The sequence below is a fragment of the Octopus sinensis genome, linkage group LG26, assembly GCF_006345805.1.
Source record: "Octopus sinensis linkage group LG26, ASM634580v1, whole genome shotgun sequence".
Lineage (NCBI taxonomy): Eukaryota > Metazoa > Mollusca > Cephalopoda > Octopoda > Octopodidae > Octopus > Octopus sinensis.
In genome coordinates, this window is record NC_043022.1 from 14,479,249 (window position 1) to 14,491,748 (window position 12,500).

General features: G+C 43.2%; 1 protein-coding gene across 3 annotated transcripts in view; it reads left to right on the forward strand.

Moving 5' to 3' along the window:
* The first annotated feature begins 829 nt into the window (after positions 1 to 829).
* The window catches only part of LOC115224813 (SH2B adapter protein 1), a 162,001-nt gene continuing 150,330 nt past the window's right edge, over positions 830 to 12,500 (forward strand). For all 3 annotated transcript variants that reach the window (XM_036513704.1, XM_036513702.1, XM_036513703.1), the window contains exon 1: positions 830 to 1,119. In XM_036513704.1, coding sequence (XP_036369597.1) covers positions 1,031 to 1,119 — 89 coding nt within the window. In that variant the 5' untranslated portion in view covers positions 830 to 1,030. The remainder of the gene's footprint in view (positions 1,120 to 12,500) is intronic.

Sequence of the window (12,500 nt, forward strand, 5' to 3'; positions counted from 1 at the left end):
ATGCGGCGGCGGCCTCCTCGGCTCGTCGGCCACCCCTTCCTCTTCGACGTCTTCGGTGATGGGCGCGGGCCGGACGCCGTCGGCCGCCGGCGCCGCCGCCACCGCCGTGCAGTCGGCGGCGTGCACGTCGACCACGACCACCACGACGACCACCACGACGACCGCCACGGCCACGGCCACCACCAACTCGGTGACGGTCAGCCACGTGCCGACGGCCACGCAGAGCAGCAGCTGTACGAACATCGTGAACCCGAGCAACACGAACATCATCAACGCCAGCTGTACGAACATCATCAATCCGAACTGCACCAACATCATCAACACCAGCAACACGAACATCATCAACACGACGTTCTTCTCGTCGACGTCGTCGCTCGCCTCGTCCTCTTCCGCCGCGGCCGCTGCGCCGACTCCCGCTCCGGGTCACCCTCAGGTCACGCAAGGGCTGCAAAACCCGCAGCACCAGTTACAGCAGCAGCTGCAGCTCCAACAGCAACTGCAGCAGCAACTACAGCAGCACCACCAACAGCTACAGCAGCAGCAGTTGTCCGCCTCTTTGTTACTGTCCTCTTCGTCCCTGTCCACCTCATCGTCGCCCTTGCCATTGCCCTTGTCAAATTCCTCGTCATCCTCATCACAGCAACAGCCGCAACAGCTGTCCTTACAGCAGAACTTGCAACAAAACCAACAGTATCAACAACTACCACTACCACAGCAACAACAACAACAACAACAGCCACAACCACCACCACCACCGCCGCACCCACCACCACCACAACAACAACTACTACAACCACAACAGACACAACCACAACCAACACACCCACCACCACCACCACAACAACAACTACTACAACCACAACAGACACAACCACAACCAACACCACCACCACCACCACCACCTCCTCCCCAACAACACCATCACCAACAGCAACAGCAGCAGCAGCAGCATCATCATCATCAACAGTACTCGCCACAAAGCGGGTGGATTATCCTTGGAGATGTTATTGTACATTGTCCTAAAAACCCCATGGATTACGCATTAAGATTCGTGGAACATTTTTCTGAACATTTTGAGGAGCGGATTCGCAGTCTTTCATTCACTGATGATCCAAACAGGTCAGTATATATTTTATATACACCAATTCTACACACTTTCTATATATAATTGCATATTTAATATATACACACTTTTTTTTTTTCCGTTTGGTAATTTGGTAAGTTTTGGTTCCCTTTTTTTTTTTACTATGTTTTCAGTCATTTGACTGCGACCATGTTGGAGCACCGCCTTTAGTCGAGCAAATCGACCCCAGAACTTATTCTTTGTAAGCCTAGTACTTATTCCATCGGTCTCTTTTTGCCGAACCGCTAAGTTACGTGGACGTAAACACACCAGCATCGGTTGTCAAGCAATGTTGGTGGGGACAAACACAGACACACAAACATATACACACACGTACATATATACATATATATACGACGAGCTTCTTTCAGTTTCCGTCTACCAAATCCACTCACAAGGCTTTGGTCAGCTCGAGGCTATAGTAGAAGACACTTGCCCAAGGTGCCATGCAGTGGGACTGAACCCGGAACCATGTGGTTGGTAAGCAAGCTACTTACCACACAGCCAGGAAGAAGTGAAAACCAGGTGATCACCTCTGAAGCATTTCATGCAGGAACCTGGCTAGCAGTGTATAAAGGTTTTACCTTTTGATGAGTCAAAGAGCGATTGGTTGTAACTTTAGTCAATAATTATAGGAGCAATCCAAGGCATGTATATCAAATAGGTATGCCTATAATCGTGGTAACTTCAAAGTTCCTGCCTGCTGGCCTTCATTGGATGAATGCTTGCAGTTTGAAACTTCGAGGTTACTGTCAACCTTCCTCTTGTAAAACTTTAATAAACATGTACTCCAAAAACGTATCAAGTAATGTAAAATTCCTTTAACTATAACTACTAATAAAAGTAAGCATATACATATATATATATATATATATATATATATATATATATATATATATATGGTGTAGCCTACTGGCTTGCCAGTCCCCAGTCAAACCGTCCAACCCATGCCAGCATGGAAAACGGACGTTAAACGATGATGACATCATTTTTGTAAAGTTGTTGAATGTGGGACTTTTCTGTGAACAATGAAGGCAGTACCTGTGACCCACACCTTTTATTTGGTAATTAAAAAAAACAACCTTTTGTTGGTAGTTGGCTGTGTGATCAGAAGCTTGCTTCCCAACCACATGGTTCTGGGTTCAATACCACTGCGTGGCACCTTGGGCAAGTGACGTCTGCTATAGCCTCGAACAGACCAAAGCTCACCATCACTTGATGTTCCCGAAACTTAGTTCGGCGAAAGATAGAGTAAGTACAGGGCTTACAAAGAATAAGTCCCGGGGTCCATTTCTTTTACTACAGGGGGTGCTCAAGCATGGCCGCAGTCAAATGACTAAAACGTGTAAAAGAGTAATATATACACCATTTGTGTTCTTTTTTTGTACGTATGTTGCACTTAGAACCACCTGAGTTGGATCTCTGGTTTAAATTGGATTTGGTACTTGCGTATGTCTACAATATCTTACCACCACTTGATACCTTCATGGTTGCTTTATCTCATTATGAACCCTATATTGTACCTAGCTGTTTCTGGGGTCCTAAATGTTCAAGTGCCTAGAGTCTATTGAATCACACACACAAGGATATCACACACACAAGGATATCACAGAAAGGCCTCGTTGGAGGACCGCTGCAATAACGATGTGAATCTGAGAGGGGAATACGTTGATTAAAATCGTAACTGATTCTCTAGTTTCTTTCACTCAACGCCAGGACCTTTTCAGCAGCCCCTCGTGTGTATGTATGTATATTTATATGTATGTGTATATACACACACACAGACCGTTTTTGGTAAAGTTGTTAAATCTTTTTTTTAATAGAGGAGGCAATGTTTGTGACCCACGTTCATTTTTTTTATATATACTTTCTTTTTGTTGGTATTTATATATTTTATCGGCATTGCTGTATGGTTAAGTAACGCGCTTAAACAAGCACGTGGTTTGTGGATTCAGTCCCATTGCGCGGCACACCTTAGCCGTCTTCTAAGCCCCAGATCGCCCAATGCTTTGTGAATGAATCTGGTAGATGGAAACTGCGATAGGCCATCGCATATATATATATATATATATATATATATATATATATATATATATCTATATATATATATATATATATATAATATATATATATATATGGTGTAGCCTACTGGCTTGCCAGTCCCCAGTCAAACCGTCCAACCCATGCCAGCATGGAAAACGGACGTTAAACGATGATGACATCATTTTTGTAAAGTTGTTGAATGTGGGACTTTTCTGTGAACAATGAAGGCAGTACCTGTGACCCACACCTTTTATTTGGTAATTAAAAAAAACAACCTTTTGTTGGTAGTTGGCTGTGTGATCAGAAGCTTGCTTCCCAACCACATGGTTCTGGGTTCAATACCACTGCGTGGCACCTTGGGCAAGTGACGTCTGCTATAGCCTCGAACAGACCAAAGCTCACCATCACTTGATGTTCCCGAAACTTAGTTCGGCGAAAGATAGAGTAAGTACAGGGCTTACAAAGAATAAGTCCCGGGGTCCATTTCTTTTACTACAGGGGGTGCTCAAGCATGGCCGCAGTCAAATGACTAAAACGTGTAAAAGAGTAATATATACACCATTTGTGTTCTTTTTTTGTACGTATGTTGCACTTAGAACCACCTGAGTTGGATCTCTGGTTTAAATTGGATTTGGTACTTGCGTATGTCTACAATATCTTACCACCACTTGATACCTTCATGGTTGCTTTATCTCATTATGAACCCTATATTGTACCTAGCTGTTTCTGGGGTCCTAAATGTTCAAGTGCCTAGAGTCTATTGAATCACACACACAAGGATATCACACACACAAGGATATCACAGAAAGGCCTCGTTGGAGGACCGCTGCAATAACGATGTGAATCTGAGAGGGGAATACGTTGATTAAAATCGTAACTGATTCTCTAGTTTCTTTCACTCAACGCCAGGACCTTTTCAGCAGCCCCTCGTGTGTATGTATGTATATTTATATGTATGTGTATATACACACACACAGACCGTTTTTGGTAAAGTTGTTAAATCTTTTTTTTAATAGAGGAGGCAATGTTTGTGACCCACGTTCATTTTTTTTATATATACTTTCTTTTTGTTGGTATTTATATATTTTATCGGCATTGCTGTATGGTTAAGTAACGCGCTTAAACAAGCACGTGGTTTTGGATTCAGTCCCATTGCGCGGCACACCTTAGCCGTCTTCTAAGCCCCAGATCGCCCAATGCTTTGTGAATGAATCTGGTAGATGGAAACTGCGATAGGCCATCGCATATATATATATATATATATATATATATATATATATATATATATATATTATAGAGATATTCTATTGACATTCAATAATTTATATTACATTAAATACTATGAATATAACATATAACATAGCATAATATTATATAAATAATTATAAAACCCATAAAAGGCCAACAGATTGTTACGGCTTATATATATATGTTTTCTGATGTACATAATCTCAGTTCAATTATATATAAGTCACTCAGTTTGTTATATATATATATAGTTAATCCAAACATGAAAACACAGACAAAACACAACAACGCGAGGACGTGGGACAAGTATAGTGTTATTAGACGCCCAGGAAAGGAAAGAAAGAAGGAGGATTTGACGTTTCGAGCGCAGCTCTTCGTCAGAAACATAGGAAAAGGGAAGACGGAGAGTTATATACTCCTTGCTGTTCAGGAGTGGAAAATCAGACGTTTTGGAAAGTCTTTCCTTCATCAGAAGAAAAGTTGAAAAGACAGAAATTAGTTTCATATCCTAAGTTTAAAAAGGGAGGGGTGGGAACTCCCACGAAACTAGGCGTGTGTTTGTGTTAGTCCCACCACCGCGTGACAACCGACGTTGGTTTGTTCATGTCTAACAGCACCAAAAATTCCGATAAAGTACCAAACTTAGAAATAAAAAAGTACGATTTGTTTGGCTGAACCTTTCAAGGCGTCGCTCCAGCTTGGCCGCACTCCAGTGACTGAAGCGAGTAAGAGATAAAAGATACTTTTTTTTTTGGTAAAGTTGCCGAATGTTTTTCGTTTTTTTTCTTCTTTTTAAATATTTGGATTTTGTTGAATTTTTTCCAGTATTTCAAGTTTTCGCCAGATTTTTTTTTCAAATTTACGTTACAAAAAAATGAATGCGATTAGATCTTTTTGAAAATAATCTAGTAACACTTTGAAACACTTGAAGTGGTTGGAAGAAATTTAACAAGATCCGGATATATTTTTTGTTTGGGGGGAAAATCATGGCTGCGGAGACGAGAGAGGAGGGAGGGAGTGTGGGGCGTATCCTCGAATTGGAGACCTGGCCTGACCGGAGTGGCTGTGTGGTAAGTAGCTTGCTAACCACCCACATGGAGCCCCGGGCCGACCAAAGCCTTGTGAGTGGATTTGGTAGACGGAAACTGAAAGAAGCCTGTCAGCACCCACTACACTCACGGAGTGGTTGGCGTTAGGAAGGGCATCCAGCTGTAGAAACACTGCCAGATCAGACTGGAGTCTGGTGCAGCCACCTGGCTTCCCAGACCCTGGTCGAACCGTCCAACCCGTGCTAGCGCGGAAAACGGACGTTAAACGATGATGATGATGTGTGTATGTGTTTGTGTCTGTGTTTGTCCCCCTAGCATTGCTTGACAACCCCTAGCATTGCTTGACAACTGATGCTGGTGTGTTTACGTCCCCGTAACTTAGCGGTTCGGCAAAAGAGACCGATATAATAAGTACTGGGCTTACAAAGAATAAGTCCCGGGGTCGATTTGCTCGACTAAAGGCAGTGCTCCAGCATGGCCGCAGTCAAATGACTGAAACAAGTAAAAGAGAGAGTATGACCAGGTGGTGGTGGTGTTTAAACTAGGTAACAACAGTGAACTCCACTTAAGGTATTCCAACGGCCAGGTGGAAGTGTTAAACTTGGTGGCCCAAATAATTCATAGTGGCGTTGAACTAACCGTGCAATGACCAGGAACAAAATGCTGCGAGTCTTCTTGCCTGACCTTATTGTTCTATCGGTACTTAAAAAATTTTTTGGGGGCTCCGAAAGGATGAAAGGTAAAGTTAGCTTTGGTGTGATTTGAACTCAAAGCACAAGAGTCGTACGCAATGACCCCTGCACAAAACCGAAGGGACCTCATAGAAACAGGTTGGAATCCCTGAAAATTTTAAATTCGAAACCGTTGTTTTATTGTTTTTCAAAATTTACTATAAAACGGTCATTCAGTTTAATCTTCGCTCTTCCCTCATTTAACGTCCATTTTCCATGCTAGCAAGGATTGGACGGTTTTGCAGGATCCAGGGATCCGCAGGGTTCCAATGCCAGCTTTGTATTGATTTCTGCAGATGGATGCCCTTCATAATAATTAACCACTTTGAAGTGCATTTTTTTCGTGGCACCGGCAGCGGTGAGGTCGCCAGGTAATTTGCTAAACAAAAAAAAAGTGTCCCTTCAACTAAGTGTAGGGTGTGGAGGTATTTAAAGGAGAGAGGTGGTTAATCTGTCTTAGTAACCACAGGCTTCCTACACGTGTGAAAGCACACCATTGATTGTCAAGCGATGGTGTGGTGTGTGTGTGTGTGGGGCAAACACAGACACACAAATACATACATATACATTTACGACGGGCTTCTTTCAGTTTCCATCTGCCAAATCCACTCACAAGGCTTTGGTTAGCCCGAGGCTAGAAGATATTTGCCCGAGGTGCCACGCAGTGGGACTGAACCCGGAACCATGTGGTTGGGAAGCAGGCTTCTTACTACACAGCCACTCCTACGCCTAACCCTATATATACGATGGGCTTCTTTCAGTTTCCGTCTACCAAATCCACTCACAAGGCTTTAAGTCAGCCTGAGGCTATAAGTAGAAGACATTTGCCCAAAGTGCCACGCAGTGGGACTGAACCCGGAACCATGTGGTTTGAGAAGCAGGCTTTTTATTACCACACAGCCACTCCTACGCCTAACCCTAACCCTATATATAACATATATACGATGGGCTTCTTTCAGTTTCCGTCTAACAAATCCACTCACAAGGCTTTGGTCAGCCCGAGGCTATAAGTAGAAGACATTTGCCCAAAGTGCCATGCAGTGGGACTGAACCCGGAACCATGTGGTTTGAGAAGCAGGCTTCTTACCACCACACAGCCACACTTAACTGCTGATCACTTGAATTGGATGAGTGTATCATGTTTTTGTGTTCGATTTCCTGGTTCGTACGGGAAGGTTACTGTAATCTTTTTTGCCTCTTTACAGCTTAATTTCCACGTCGGTGGTGGTGGTGGGTTATAAGTTGATATCTTTATATTATTTCGGAGAGATTAATGATAAACACAGCTTCACGCCATCTGATACCGACGTACATTTTACCATTTTGGTTATTTGGAACTGCTGTGTTGGATATTCCAAGTGCAGTGCAGTTGGGAAGCTGAAGAGCAACAGATAATTGATGGGAATACTTTGGTTTTTTCTTTTGTTTTTGTTTTTTACTCGTTTCGGTCATTTGACGGTGGCCATGCTGGGGCACCGTCTTGCTGGGTTTTTTTAGTCAAACAAATCGACCCCAGGACTTTTTTTTTAAAGCTTGGTGCTTATTCTATCGGACCCTTTTGCCGAACCGCTAATGTTACGGGGACGTAAACGCACAACACCGGTTGTCAAACGTAGAGTTCACACACACACACACACACACACACACACGACAGGCTTCTTTCAGTTTCCGTCTAACAAATCTTCTCACGAAGCTTTGATCGGAAGGCACTTTCCCTAGGTGCCACGCAGTGGGACTGAACCCGAAACCATGTGGTTGGCAAGCAAGCTTCTTACCACACAGCCACGCATTATGTTACACAGATCAAAATGTCTTTCTTATTTTATTAACTCGAAGCAATTGAGAAGTTTTTTAAAATCTTTTTGAAGCACATGTAAATAAGCTGGGGTTGTGTTAAGACCTTCTCCCATATTGAATATTCACGTGCATTTTGGGCAGCATTATGATACAAACATCGGGAAAGTTTTGGGTTAAAACACCATTATTATTTCGAATGAATGTTTTTGCAGGTTTTTAAAAAATATATTTTAGGTGCAAGTGTAGCTGTGTGGTAATAAGTTTGCTTCCCAACCACACGGTTTCGGGTTCAGTCCCATTGCGTGGCACTTTGGGGCAAATGTCCTACTATAACCTCGCACCGATGAAATCCTTATGAATGGATTTGGTCGACGGAAACTGAAAGAAGCTTGCCTTGTGTGCATATGTATTTGTGCGTGTCCCTGATCCTGCTTGATAATCGGTGTTGGTGTATTTACGTCCTCGTGACTTCTGTCTTGTGTGCATATGTATTTGTGCGTGTCCCTGATTCTGCTTGATAGTCGGTGTTGGTGTATTTACGTCCTCGTGACTTAACGATCGGGTAAAAAAAAAAAACCCAAAAGAATAAGTACTGGGGTCGATTCACTCGACTAAAATTGTTCAAGGCGGTGCCCCAGCAGGGTCGCAGTCTGACGACTGAAACATGTAAAAGGTAGAAGATTAGTATATCCTCTTTCGGCAATTTTTTTACTCTGGTTACAACTTACCACGGTGTTCTTGGAAGCCCCTATACTCCACGGAAAAGAAGGAAGTGTCGTTTTTCCTCTTCCCTCAATTTCAGTTTTTAGTAATTTTTGTTCCCACTTCACTTCTGTACCCTTTTCCTTCTCCCTTAAAGCGTGATTACGAAGGGGACAACTTCTCTAAAAACTTTGGCCGATCACTGAAGCAATTAACGAAGAGGCTTCTTTCTTACATGGTCTATCAACCTCCTAGAAATAACTGCCAAGTCTCCCTCATATCCCACCCTGCTGCCTTAACCCCTTGCCTGTCCCATTAAAAGTCCAGGGTTGTCTTCAGACTTTCAGATGGTCCTTATTTCATACGCTCCGAGCTTTCCTTTCACAAATCCCAAGTTACTGCAGTAGCTGGAAAGAAAAAAAATGGGAATGTGTATAATATATAAAATGCATGGATTTGAGGGAAATATTTCCCGAGTATTTCGTGTGATTTGGCCAAAGGTTAAAAGAAAAACGAGCTCCTTGGTTTCAGTGTCTGAAATACAGATGGGATGGTCAGATACGGCTGGTCTAGGGTGAAACAGCAATAGGACATAGCTTTAATTCTGTCGTGGGGTTACTCTCTCTCTTTACTCTTTTACTTGTTTCAGTCATTTGACTGCGGCCATGCTGGAGCACCGCCTTTAGTCGAGCAACTCGACCCCGGGACTTATTCTTTTGTAAGCCCAGTACTTATTCTATCGGTCTCTTTTGCCGAACCCCTAAGCGACGGGGACGTAAACACACCAGCATCGGTTGTCAAGTAATCCTAGGGGGACAAACACAGACACACAAACACACACACACACACACACACACACACACACACACATATATATATATATATATATATATGTGTGTGTGTGTACATATATACGACAGGCTTCTTTCAGTTTCCGTCTACCAAATCCACTCACAAGGCATTGGTCGGCTCGAGGCTATAGCAGAAGACACTTGCCCAAGGTGCCACGCAGTGGGACTGAACCCGGAACCATATGGTTGGTTAGCATGCTACTTACCACACAGCCACTCCTGCGCCTGTTGTTTTTTAAAAAAATGTTCGTTTTATTTCGTTCGGATTCACGAAAAACAGACGATCCAGATTTAGTGGAGGGAAACGTGGCAGAATAACAGATGTGTTAAATATTCATAAACGAGAATGAAGGTGACCAAATGGGTCGACCATAGTCGTTACCTTGTCATCACAGTTGCTATTTAACGCGAGGTCAGCCCGTAACGAGACATCCCAACTAGAGTCGTCTTATTTTTAGACTGTAGGGTGTTATTTAAGAGAGATTTGACTGCTGTTTGTGACCAACCGAGCGACCTCATAGAGGTTCCTTCGCTGAACAAACACACACACACACAACTTTTTTTTACTTAGTTGCAGTCCTCTTACTGAGTCACGCCGTGGTACTGGCCTGAAGGGTTTTATTCAGTGGTTCTCGACCGGGGGTCCATGAAAGATTTTTGGAGGTCCACGTAACAAAAATAGTAAATGGGGAACCAGAATAGTATTTTAAGGGCTCCCGAAAATATTTTGCTTTAGATATATGTATTGTAAGAAACAGCTAGGCTTCTTTCTCTAACATTTTACATAGTTCAACCTACACAAGTTAGTATTTGGGAAAAACAAAATAGGGATTTTGTTCCGAAAGTTGTTAAAAATCGAATGGTTCTGGGGATCCACCAGAATAAAATAATCAAAGGGGTCCATAGATAAAAAAAAAATGGTTGAGAACCCTTTTAGTCGAACAAATCGACCCCTGTACATATTCTGTCGGTCTCTTTTGCCGGGTGTTGCTGTGGGCTGGGGGACAAAGAAACGGGTTTCCACATCGGCGTTGGTTGGTCCGGTGTTGCAAATAGAAAATCCTTGTCCAAGTGGGTTTTTTTTTTTAAAAACTACAGCCTCGGGCCGACCAAAGCCTTGTGAGTGGATTTGGTAGACGGAAACTGAAAAGAAGCCCGTCTTATATGTATATATATATATATATATATATATATATATATATATTTACTACCCACAAGGGGCTAAACATAGAGGGGACAAACAAAGGGATTAAGTCGATTATATCGACCCCAGTGCGTAACTGGTACTTAATTTATCGACTCCGAAAGGATGAAAGGCAAAGTCGACCTCGGCGGAATTTGAACCCAGAACACGTGACAGCAGACGGAATACGGCTCACATTTCGCCCTGCGTGCTAACGATTCTGCCAGCTCGCCGCCTTAATATATATGTGTATATATATATATGTGCGCGTGTGTGTTTGTCCCCCTAGCATTGCTTGACAACCGATGCTGGTGTGTTTATGTCCCCGTTACTTAGCGGTTCGGCAAAAGAGACCGATAGAATAAGTACTGGGCTTAGAAAAAGAATAAGTCCCGGGGTCGAGTTGCTCGATTAAAGGCGGTGCTCCAGCATGGCCGCAGTCAAATGACTGAAACAAGTAAAAGAGTAAACGAGAGAGCAATTTTTGCGCCTATACTACACACACACAACTTACCACGGTGTTCTTGGAAGCCCCTATACTTCATGAAAAAGAAGGAAGTGTCGTTTTTCCTCTTCCCTCAATTTCATTTTTAAGTAATTTTTGTTTCCCACTTCACTTCTGTACCCCTTTTTTCTTCTCCCATAAAGTGTGATTGCGAAGGGACAACTTCTCTAAAAACTTTGGCCGATCTCTGAAGCAATTAACGAAGAGGCTTCTTACATGCTACGACGCCATGTCAGTGTCTCCTGCTACTCGGGTGGAAGCCGTTACTGTCATCGGGTACAGTTCAATACAGTACGAGCCAACAAAGGTACCGCTACGTTGTTGCTTGAACTGCTAGAAATAGCAGCCTACGCTCTCTAAAAACCACACCTATTGTCATATAAATATGTGTTTCTTTGCTACCCACAAGGGGCTAAACACAGAGGGGACAAACAAGGACAGACAAACGAATTAAGTCGATTACATCGACCCCAGTGCGTAACTGGTACTTAATTTATCGACCTCGAAAGGATGAAAGGCAAAGTCGACCTCGGCGGAATTTGAACCCAGAACGTAACGGCAGACGAAATACGGCTACGCATTTCGTCCGGCGTGCTAACGTTTCTGCCACGGCTGGAATGCATTTGATCATAATACATACCTTCGTGTTCCGTGGGAGGGGTGGGCATGTGGAGTTTCCGTAAAATAACATGCAATGGCCCAACATGGTTCGGTTGAGGTCCTCTAAAAAAAAAAGGTTTTAACAGTTCATTGGAATTAAGATAAAGGACCAGGGTGGTGGTACATTTAGTTTCTTGTACATTTACTATATATATATATATATATATATATATATATACACACTTTTACTTGTTTCAGTCATTTGCCTGTGGCCATGCTGGAGCACCGCCTTTTAGTCGAGCAAATCGACCTCGGGACTTATTCTTTGTAAGCCCAGTACTTATTCTATCGGTCTCTTTTTCCGAACCGCTAAGTGACGGCGACGTAAACACACCAGCATCGGTTTTCAAGCAATGCTAGGGGAACAAACACAGACACACAAACACACACATCCATACATACGACGGGCTTCTTACAGTTTCCGTCTACCAAATCCACTCACAAGGTTTTGGTCGGCCCGGGGCTATAGCAGAAGACACTTGCCCAAGGTGTCACGCAGTGGGACTGAACCCGGAACCATGTGGTTGGTTAGCAAGCTACTTACCACAGAGCCACTCCTGCTGGTGCATATATATATATATATGCACCAACATCTGCGAGCATGCACT